This window comes from Rhizophagus irregularis, chromosome 20 (assembly GCF_026210795.1).
Source record: "Rhizophagus irregularis chromosome 20, complete sequence".
In the NCBI taxonomy this organism is placed as follows: domain Eukaryota; kingdom Fungi; phylum Glomeromycota; class Glomeromycetes; order Glomerales; family Glomeraceae; genus Rhizophagus; species Rhizophagus irregularis.
The window spans coordinates 955632-967584 of record NC_089448.1 but is presented as its reverse complement, the minus strand read 5'-3'; the positions used below and the strand labels follow the sequence as shown (position 1 = coordinate 967584).

Below are 11953 nucleotides of genomic sequence, written 5' to 3'. Positions count from 1 at the left end.
GAATATTGCTTGAGTTGTACAATATAGAAGTTATAAAGCGAACAATTCGTGTAAACGTCTGCCACAGTAGATCCGTTTTTCCGTCCATTACAAATATCACTTCTACTGCGACTACATTCATTGAACACGTTTATGACAATAACACCGTAACTAACTATTCGGCCACAAGAAATTTTGCGAACACCAATATCCCAAATGAACAGAGTAAGACTTAGGAGTAGATTCTGGAGAATAACCGGCATTCACGATCCAGTTACTTAAATGATGGAGGATAAACGTTCACATAACTAACGTACTCATATTAAGTGAAAATTATTAGGTATCACTGAGTGACAAACACTCGTATGAAAGGTTCGTTCTACAATAGATACAATCGCCCACGTTCACTGCCACAAAATGGGAAATTATAAGTTCCACTACGCTAGTAATACGTTAATGTTAACAGAAATAACGGGTAACGTTTGCAGTTCATGTCTTTTCCTTTTTATACATTTATAAAGTCTCTTGTGAAATTACATTGCAGCAGCCATGGGTATGTGTGTTATTACAATCACCATCGCATATGAGATGTAAGTCGTTAGCACATGTATGATTATTTCTTTGGTACTTTCAGGTGAGCATCTTAGAAATCAAGATTTCATTGTTCTGTCTTTTAACACACAATATCCATGGTTACATGTTACTGTAGTCAATAGCTGCAAGAATGTCTGGAGGCATTCCGAAGAAATAGAGTTCCGTATTTAGTTGACATACGCAGCCAAGAATATAATCACGGATATAATGTCAGTAAATTAATCGGGACACTTTCTCATGGGTTTGCTACTGTTGACCTCATATGCATAACCAAGCCCTATAAAAAAATTGGATACGTTTTTTATGAAGTTTTTATACGATTTTTTTTCCTTAGAAATAACGTATCATAATAGGATACGGAAAAATGCACAATTCCGTATCACCAAAAATATGGTTTGGATACGGAATTTGCACGGGATTTATATGGAATTTGCATGATTTGATCACTGATTTTATCACGAAATTTATACGATTTGGTCACTGAATTTACTATTTGTATTACAGTTTACTATAATTGTATTTACATAAATCTAATTTCACTTTATTAAATTAAAATAAAAAATAAAAAATAAACAAAGTACAAATACATTATGAAAATTCCCTCTTTATTAAAACCACCTATTGCAACCTAAATTATCTATAAGTTCAGGTTCATTTGGAGTAAAACAACCTAAAAGAACAAAAAAAAAGATTGGAAACAAAACCCCCCTTCATATAGCATCTGCAATCGTCCAAGTCACCAAAGGTCAGCATTTCTACAAAAAAAGAAAGAGAACTCCAGAATGTCTGACCTACATAAAAGAAAAGAATTATGAGGCGTCTAATGAAAAAGAAACCAAAACAACAAAATAAATCCAAAACTGACCTACAAAAAAGAAGACTCTGAAGCAACAAAACTGAAACAACCTACAAAAAGAAAAGAATCTGAACCCAACATACAAAAAAACAAAAAAATTTGAACTGACCTAAAAAAAGAAAAAATCCTGAATCATCCTATAAAAAGAAAAGGACTCCCAAACTGATCTACAAAAAAAAAAAAAAGAAAAGAAACTGAATATTCTCACAAAAAAAATCTGCTGGCCTATGAAATTAAATATAAATAAAGAAGAAAGGGGAATAAAGAATAAACCAAAAAAAATATTTTTTAAAAAAGAGGGATAACGAAGTTAGGAAAGTTAAAAAAAAATTTTTTTTTTAAAGGGAGGACGTCAAAGTTAGAAAAATAAAAATTTTTTTATAAAGAGGAAATAGAAATAGAAAGAAGAAATTTTTTTTAAAAGAAAAGAAGAGTGGAATAAAAGAAAAATTTTTTTTTCAAAGGAGAGTGACGAAAAAAAAATTTTTTTAAAGTGAGGTACGAAAAAAAAAATTATTTTTAAAAGGGGTGACGAAGAAAGAAGAAAAATTTAGAAAAAATAACAAAAATAAGACAAGAGAAAGAGAAAGGAAAGGAAAAACAGAAAGGAAGATCGGAAGATCAAACTCATCAAAGTAAGGGTTTATATAAAAAACAAAAAACGTATCATAACAAAACAATAAACAATCATGTGATCTCGTGTTATGATACGGAATTTTTGTAAAATTATCTTCTAAAAATATTAAGTTTAAAAATTCCGTATACATTCCGCATGATTAATTTTTTCCGTATACATTTCTTAATTCTTATACATTAGTTTTTTAAAATAATGTTCAAAAATGAATTACTTATTAAATATACGGAATTTGTATACGGAATCTATAGAAACGTACATAAAATGTATACAAAACGTATCCTTTCCGTATACATATTTTTTATAGGGAAGCATGAGCAACTAAATTCGTAGTCGAGCATGAGCGATAAATGTACAGACAGATACGAGAAAATAAATCGCAGAAGAGTAATCATATGACAAGCTAACATACAGTATAAGCACAGAAATGATAGGCAAAATGCGGAATTTCTGGAAATGCGTCAGCTTATGGTTTCTACGTTATCAATTCCTACGATAAATAATCAGACAAATGGTTACGAAACATTATGCACTATTTCATTACTCGCAGTAAAATTGAAATCGTTTGTTATTATTCAATCATGGCTTCATCTCAAGTATTCAGGGAACGGGATGTAAAATGTTGCCAGTTACACCATGTGGTTGATTGCATTTGCTATAATTCGAGTGGTTCAAACCAGCCCGAATTATCAGGTAGTGATGCGATAAGAACAGACACGAGATTATTTTATGGTGCATCAACTATGAAAAATGACACAATTATCCCTACCCAGAGGGTACTAGATAGAGAAGTGCGCCCGATTGTCCCGTTCCCTTTTCTAGTCACCATCGCAGGCGTATTGGGGAACACAAAGATTATGCAAAAAAATGTAGATATTATGCTTGAAAACGCAAAAAAAAACATGAAGATCATGGAAGACGCTATTGCAGTCATGAAAGGCACAGGTAGTCAATTTAGAAACATAAATGCACGATTAAAACAGATCGAGTCCACACGAACTAAAAGAAACGTCCTACGTAAATACGGACCCTGGGTTATGCGTTTTAACAACGAAATAGTGAGAAAGATAGGGAGAGAGAAATGGAGGTTAGCCAAGTATGCAATGGATTACCTCGAGAAGGGTGTGACCTTAACGCAAGACGAGAGTAGTAGTATTCTACAGTTAACGGAATTATTGCATAGCATTGGGATGACAGTAGAAGACTACAAGCTATTACTCGAAACAAGAGAGCTAAGGGGTCACTATTTGCATGACCACACGTTTCCCATGGAAAAGGCAAAGGCTGATCTTACTTCGCTCGTAGACGATTTAGCAGTGTATAAGATACCACTAAGTAAAGCCCTCCAAGCGCTGTAAATTTGGAGAAAATGACTGCGTCATCTTAACCGACTGAAATACTGTCGAAGATAGACACTGGTATGTGCGATGCAAGTAAGCACACTCTCAATGATGCTATAATTTTTTGGTATATCAAGAAACCCGTTAGTAACTATGTGTAGAAAATCATATGATGTCGTGTTTCACTGAACAAGCTATTTCAGTTCGAAGGCTTATCCAAGACCCCAGCAACTTTACGATGTGGATTTATCCCTTTTAAAATCCCATTTCCTCGAAAATATGCATCTTACGTCTATATCGTAAGGTGACTTAATATACGATTAACAAACAAATCACATACGAAGAAATAAAAGCCTATAGGTATAAAGAGACTACATTTTTCGTGAAAGTTTCGCATCAGTCTGGGCTGTTCGAAAAACACATATTATTGACAAAGTACCATAAAAGTAGTCGAAGACTCCAAACGTCACAACAAGATTTTGTTCTGCGTTCCTAGTATGGTGGAATTAACCAGACTAATAATATGCTCAGCGAGCTCATTATACGAAGTACTTTGCATGAAGTACGGAAAAAAGAAATAACACAATCCATTGAGGAACTGGAGAAAATGCTCGACTATGTCACATTACTCTATCTTTGGGGAACCAACTATCGCATATAGTGCTATCAATCTAAGCAAGCTGTCAAACGACAAATACCGAGGAGGATACTGTATTGCTATTCGTGTGTCGAATCATATTCTTATTAGTTATTTAGCCCCTGTGGCATTATTTGTGACAACCCGACTCTAAACGTAAGTTCTAACATTTTACATGGGAAGACTCTGAAATGTTATATGTTATTATCTTGATAACTCTAACCTATACAGGCTACTTATGGACCATAAAACCAAAGTAACTGTAATGTACGGTGGTGATCAGTCGGAGACTGCTCGAAGAGCAAAATTATTTGGGCAGAGCCCAGTTCCACCATGACCGTCTTGCCCTAGATTCGTGAAGCGAATCCCTTCGGGATTCCATCCTTTATAATTTCATGAAATGGGCTAAAGCCTCCTCGTTCCTCGAAAAATCACTTCTTCGAAGGTCCTAACAGACTAAAGATTTTTTTTGTACACATTTGTCTATTATTCATCTACGTAATTGAATGACCGTCTTGCCGCTCAACCACGCTGTTGACAGAGGAGGTTCTAGGAACCTAGGTTCATAGGGCAAGACGGTCAGACTAGGACTTCGTCCTAGAAGAAATGTATTCATTAATCAGTTATCGATAACAATCATTTATACGTTATGATTAATAGGCGTGGTTGAGCGGCAAGACGGTCAGTTCATAGTGTGGGAAATGGCCATATTAGACTGTTTTTTATTCATTTTTTTACGTATTTTGTCTCTTTATTTTTCCAGTGGAACTGGGCTCTGCCCAAAAAATTATGCTCACCACTGTATATTATATCTTCCATTCCAAGATTCTGCAAGCAATAGATTGAATATGACTTACTATAAGTAATCAGAGATAAAACACATGAATACTTCTTAAAGACAAATTCCTACTAAAACATCATTGACAACTAATTTTCTACGCAATAGTGCCATACAATGCACATTATGCCGTATTTCGCCGGGACCTTTTCATAAACGTGAAGCGATTTTCTCATTTTTAACGTTTAATGTTGTTTGACTTGTAATTGATGATTTGACTGGAGGTAGTTTATAAGATATGTAACCATTGTTATTTGTTATAATCCAGTAACGTTCGTACTTTGTGCGTTAGTTGCGGCCATTATTTTCGTTGTTGTTTTTGGTAACGGTGAAGGTCCTTCGTGTCTGCTAGTAACTATTATTTTATTCATGCCGATTTGCACCTTTATAATTGTTAACGACTAATGCTATACTGTTTTAGCAGGAGTACATTCCTTCAGCGATTTAGTTATTCTCACGGTATATAAAAAACTCACTTTTGTTAATTGGAAACAAAGCCAGCTCGTGCATCATATTACCATAATCAGTAACAACGAATGTCCATGTTTTAGTTTGAGGGTGTTTTGTTAATGATTTGGTCATAATCCCTCTTTCATGTGAGCATCTGAGAAAGAAATTCTCTTTGTAAACGTTGTTTGAACATGAAATCCGTGAAAACGTTGTACACATGGGAGTACAACCAAAAAAAAAGTAAACGTGGGTTTAACTTTGTTCTAGGCATAATGAGTAAAAACAGACTGATGAAAACCGATGCTTAGATACTTCGTCAGGAGAATAAAAAGTAATTTGCTTCTTATAAATTCGGCATGTTCATAGGCTGTTGACTTAATAACTACCATTAGCCACAAATAGTGGTAAAAGCATTTTACGATTTCCGGGTCTAAAAGTTTTTAAGGTTATCTGGGGTCCATATAATATTCCACATAGTTTCTGCTCTTCCTCCAGACGTCTTTTTTCTAAAAATGCGAAAATCAAGTCCCAGGATTCATTAACTGTTCTTAAATCTTCATTACAAATAATAGTCTTCAACTCGTTCGGCAAATAATGTTTTAGTAAGTTAATACGACCACCTTCACTTATACCCAAGAAGTCGCATAAGGATGCAAATTTATGACGTGGGATTTCTAAATCATCACGAGAATCAAATGACAAAGTAGTAAGATTCTTCTGTGCTTGATCAATATATTTATATATATTTCTTTTCCGTACGAGCAACCAAGCCTCTATGTCATCTGTTGTATTTCTCTGTAACCGACCCGAGTCTTTTTCTTCTTTTTTGCGAATAGCCCGACAAAGCATGCTCCGCATGAATGAAGCACTTTCTTTTTCATTTAATTTTGCCAATATAGTTAGGGCACGAATTTCATCTGACCATGTTTCGAGGTCTTGCGACTCATCATATAAGGGAATATCGCAGAACATTCTGAGATGCCTCTGCAGTATTATATTTCCAATTGTTCTATTAATGATGACGAGCATAATTTCGTATATGATGTAAGGCAATCTGGCAAGTAGTGTTCTGCAAAATCCTAATCAGAGAACACGTTTTTTAGAATATAAGCCAAGAAGAAACAGATCAAGGAGGAAATCCCACAACATTTGTTGCATTTGACCCTTACGCCATAATGTGGAAAATAAAGTTAGACCTATTCGACTGTAATTCTGACAATGCATATCAGGTTGTCTCCAAGGTATTTATTACAACTAGTTATTCATAATTGTTGTTCTCAGAAAATCTGGGTTAAGATTATTCGTTTACCGTAAATGCTGGTATATAGGTTGGTGCAATTTATGTATTATAGAGTGGTTATCTTTAACAGAGTATCTGAACTCTCTAGAACACCGAAAGAGCAGAACGGTCAGTGAACTCTTTCAAGAGCCCGTACGAGAGAGGGATTCTACTTGGACGTCCTTAATAGCAGAAGAGATGAAACGGCAATACCAGCACTTTCACTAAATGAAGTCAACGAAGGAAATTTGCCAAGAAAAATTTGAGTGACGGCCCTCATGGAAATTTATTACCGATCATTTGGATGTGAATGAATTCGGTATCAATAATATCTTAAATAAGTGGTAAATATGTGAATTCTTTGTTATTCGTAATTTTTCTAGATACATAAATGTTAATAGAAATCAACGATAAATGCCAGACATTTGAAGTAATGTGACGCATTATGTTTATGTACTTATTGTTGAACATAAAGAGGGGAAATATAAAAAAAATTATTCTTAACATTTTTTAACTAATTATCGGCTACATTTTTTCTCGTTTGAATAGTTTAACACATATCACGTATAAAATTATTTGCACTAATCGTTACACGGCACAATGATTTAGGTAACCGTTTGTTCTACTATAATAGTGTAATACAACGGGATTGAACCAAATCTTCCCCACATAGGAAGTATTTAACATGTTAAGTAACTGACTGCCACGTAATTATCGTGTTTAATGGTAGCATTGGGAACGAATGATGGGATGCACATGACAATTATATAAAAATGAATTAGTGTGATACCCTACTATACATGTAGGTTACGATACTTACAAAAAAGATGAAGAAGGTATTTTGTATCCCCCCATCTACTACAGAAAACTGGTATTATTCCGACAAAACAATAGGAGAGATTTTGTTTTCTAATGATAAACAAGCTCCAATGTCAACATCAAATATAAAAGTCGGGGACTACATGTTATTTTGGAAATCAGATAGTAATCAATACCATATGCACTTTGGTTCTTGCTTACCCTGTAAAGGCTTAGTAGCGATTTTTAAAGAAAATGATACCATAAGAGAAAATGGCACAGAAATAATACGCCATATATTGAATCTCGTGTCATTCGACAGGAACTTGCTCAGTAAATAAGCATAATCACTGTAGTAACCCGTGGGGTATATAATTGGTCTAGAAAACAAATCCTCGAAATTCTGCTCATTTTTTTGTGAATAATTACTGATACGTTCGGACGAAACTAACGTATATTCTATTGTCGCAGAAATTCTTATACCAATGTTCAGGCTCGCACTGTTTCACTGTTTTTGAGAAGCTATGGCAGGCTAAGTGAATGCCGTTTATTCTGATTAGGACTTGCGTTTACAAATGGAGCGTGTACCTAGACTAATGATACATGTGAGCAAAAGAAACATTATATCATACAAATTGGGCAAAGTAATCTATCTGAAACGTAAACGATTGCAGTAAATTTTCTTGTTTCTTTCGAACCATAATAACACAACAAATTGCAGGGACATGGCACGGGATATACTTGAGCAAAGTAAAAATAAACAGCGTCATCTGTTTGATATCACCCTCTTCACTTCCTTCAGTGTCGACAGGTACTTGTGGTACCGCATCGTTGACTTCGGATAAGGTAATTATGAGCAGCTCTCTGTTTTGCCAATTTAAAATATTGCTGGTCGCAAATGTTTACAGTGGACTATTATGGGAGTTGACCAATGATTCCAAGAAAAGTATAAACGGCATTATTCTTGATATATAGTTATCATAATCTATTTCCTTTGGTCTTACAATAATATTACTTCCTTTGGAAGGTCTAAAGACTAATTTGTTTCTGCTGAATCTGTTACTACGAGATTTAACCGAAAATACGATGCGTATATGACATGTCTTCTCCGTGTGTACGAAAAAATATCAAGACTAAAAACAACTGGCATTATATCGTTATTTAATGATGGGGAGAGATTATGTGTCCTTCCGTATGTATTAACATTTTATAGTACCGTAGTTAAAAATTACTCGAAGAGCAAAATTATTCGAAATGATGTCCATGGAAAATGACTACAATAGTTATTGCATGAGCTACAAAGCTATAAATTACCATCGTGCTAATGAATAGTGACTTATGTAATCTAGTGTGTAATATGTTATGTAGTAGTAATTTAACGTTACCGAAAAGTAGTAACTCATTCATTAAATTACGCAAACAATATGCAGCGGATTCATATGCATTATTTTTCCATCTTACCGAAGAGTAGTACAACAGTATTGAATACATTGATTTACCTTCGCACTGAGAGAGTAACAATAACACAAAAATTGCATATTTTCTGATTTACGGAAAATAAGTAACTAGTGGGACTATGTAAATTTACTTCGTAGGCCCGCCTAGCTGAATCCGCAGATAATTTAATCATCGTTACTAAAGAATGTTAATTCTTGCGGGGTCATGCTGGATATTCTATCTGTTATTTTACATCATTACCGAGGAATAGTAACGAAAATTCCCGCAGAATTACGTATCTAAGTGATAGCGTGCTATTTTTAAGAGTTTTATTTGTTATTTCTAGCACAGATAGTATATCAAAGTGCTCCACATAGTAATGTAGTCATAAATAGTGGCGGAGCTATGAAGCTTTGATCCCTAGATAAAAAAAGTGCCACGTGTTTTCATGGTTAACTGCCCGATTATTGTAAGGAGAAAATGTACCCAGAGGGTACGAAGTAGACTCCCTCCTCCAATGTTACAAAAATGTTAGCCAGTAGAGACAACTTTGATATAGACAACGCTAGCAAATCATTATATAAACAACTACACCATAGGGATGTAAAAAACATCGCTAAAAAATTCCTGCGTTACGTCCATGGGGCAGTAAAGGCTAGGTACAAGTTTATACGCATTATAGTTCTGCCAAGTCGTGCTTTTTTCCGTTTCATCCGGGATAGTGTACAATTATTCATTAATAACCGCACGATTAGAGCAACAAAGGTTGGAGATTTCAGCTGTTCTTTCTTTGGGACTCTTTTATTATAACTATTCTTCGTGCTAAAAAATCATCAATTAAGATGCAGCGATGTTGTGGAACTATCTTATCGAATGTCCAGTGTCGATTTTTACCAAAATTCTGTTTAAGGATTTCTTACTAGTAAATGAAGTTAGTCTTTGGCATAAGACTTTTAACGGCGTTTATATCTTGGGGTGAAATATGACTACAACCCTCTAACGAGACTCGTTTTAATTGCGCACTACTAGGGAAGAGATTTAGTGCATTTTTGGTAATTTGGGTCCCATTCAATGAAATTTCTTGCAATTCCTTTCCTGCCTTTTCAAAAAGTATGCGAAGGCCAGCATCCGTTATACTGCTAGCACTAAAACAGTCTATTTCTCGGATATGTTCACAAAACAAAGTGATACACTCTAGAGATATATTGGTTAACTTTTCACATGAGCCAAGATCCAGATATTTTATCCTTGGATTTGTGGAAACGAGTCTTATTACTGCCTTGTCTGTAATGCACCCATTAACAACCCCAATGCAACAAAGCGGATGAACAGTCATAGAGAAAAATTCCAAGTTATTACAGTGATTGCTAAACATGTTTATGTGTCGATCCGTGATCTTCTCGCCCACTGTGAATACCTGAACTTCTTTAAGTGTTTTACTGTTAGTAGAAATTAATTCCGAAAGGTCAATCCTCCCAATTTCAAAACAGTAGAGAGTGAAGCATTCTAAATTCAGGTAATTATTTTCGATCAACAGTTTAATCAGAGTGTTGCACGAGTTATCCCACCATTCTTCGCCAATGACATCGTCGTATAGTCCACTATCGGGAAATGTCTCGTAATTAACCTCCAATGTCAATTTTTTAACTTTGGATATATACCTGTTTTTTTCGCTAGAAGAAAGAACCGAAATGAGTTCATTTATTTTCACCTCATCATCTTTTGTTTCTACCTCGACTTTGATCTCAGTAGAGATCATTTCATGTATTGCATTGTTATTCACCTTCATTCGGATTATCAATATTAGATGCAAAATACGTATTTTCTTTGTTTAATTAGGAATTATCTGTTTTACTCTCAGAATGCTGTGCATGGACTACTTCATGACTTTGACGAGTGCTAGTCGTCGAAATTTCGGATATTACACATAGCTTCTTATGGTGGATGTAAATAACAGTTAGTGTAGTGTAACACAAGGCAGTATGGATATATTCCCCGAAGAAATAATTCCCAGAAACTGTCTAAAACGGTCACATAAGATCCCCGTTTCGTATTTGCATAACGTTGCCATAGGTGAGTTACTGCTACTTGTAATTGTAAGTATTCACGCATCTTGTTCTGAACTTGTTTCTGGATACTTGTTTTTTGTTTTCTACAGTAGAGGATCCAAAAGCTATGTTACCTGAGTCCGTAATCTTTTGGCATCCCTATTTGTATCCTTTAGAGAAAGTATCTATGAGAATGGTATGACTAGTTATGTTGCAATAGAGAACAGGGAGGAGAATCTCGCCAATGATGTTTACAAAAAAGGTTACTACTACTAGGGCAATCTGCTGGCGTCTTACTACATGAGCTCTCTAGGCGATATTCGTTATTTGGTATGTAGTACACTTTTGTTGTTGTCACAATCCACTCCTAGCAGCAACATCTGCGGCTATAACTTCATAGTCATACGTTCCCGAAAACTCTTTCCCAGTTCTAATTTACTCTCTGCCGAGTCTCTGGTGTATCAGGTGTAACTAATTATCGGTTGTAACTGGACACTAACTGCTAATCACGATAAAAACATGGATTTATTTCACCCCAGAAGAAGTATACGAAAAATAAAGTAGACGAAGTCTGGATTTCTTCGAACAATCCGTGTAAGAATATGTGTATAATAGGCTATTGGTGAATTTTGGTATAGAGTGTGTAAGGGAAGGGTCTTGATTAGGAAATAACCCGGAAAATAGTCCTGTTGCAAGGTGTCCCTTGAAGAGATGACGAATTATTTGTTCGCAAACATTGGGTAACAATGAAATGGTATTGTAGTTATACATTCTGTAAGAGCTTGACTATTCCATAAGTTACAGCCAATGAATGACAAGTTGAGTATATCTATATTGTATTCGTTCTTGTTTTTTATGTTGTTCTGAACCAGTACCTGCCATTTAGCGCACGCAAATAGAAATGGCATGAGTTGTCAGTTCTTTAGTACACAACAAATAAAAATCCAATATGTTCTAGGAGTCGATTTGTTCATAAATCCGTCTCATCAGTATACAATAGCATGTTTTGAACTGCAATGTTTCATCAGAACAGACAACTGCACTCGTCACAATGAATAGTGCT

General features: G+C 35.0%; 2 protein-coding genes across 2 annotated transcripts; one reads left to right on the top strand and one right to left on the bottom strand.

Annotated features, from left to right (window-relative positions):
- Positions 1-1979: 1979 nt before the first annotated feature.
- Positions 1980-3625, top strand: OCT59_012844 (uncharacterized protein). Its single transcript, XM_025311448.2, has one exon. It carries the CDS (start codon positions 2591-2593, stop codon positions 3419-3421), a length of 831 nt encoding a protein of 276 aa, XP_025171538.2. The 5' UTR covers positions 1980-2590; the 3' UTR covers positions 3422-3625.
- Positions 3626-5703: 2078 nt separating this feature from the next.
- Positions 5704-6300, bottom strand: OCT59_012843 (uncharacterized protein; the record flags this gene model as incomplete). Its single annotated transcript, XM_025311449.2, has 1 exon — positions 5704-6300. The coding sequence occupies one exon, from the start codon at positions 6298-6300 to the stop codon at positions 5704-5706; it is 597 nt and encodes a 198-aa protein (XP_025171539.2).
- Between the last annotated feature and the right edge of the window lie 5653 nt (positions 6301-11953).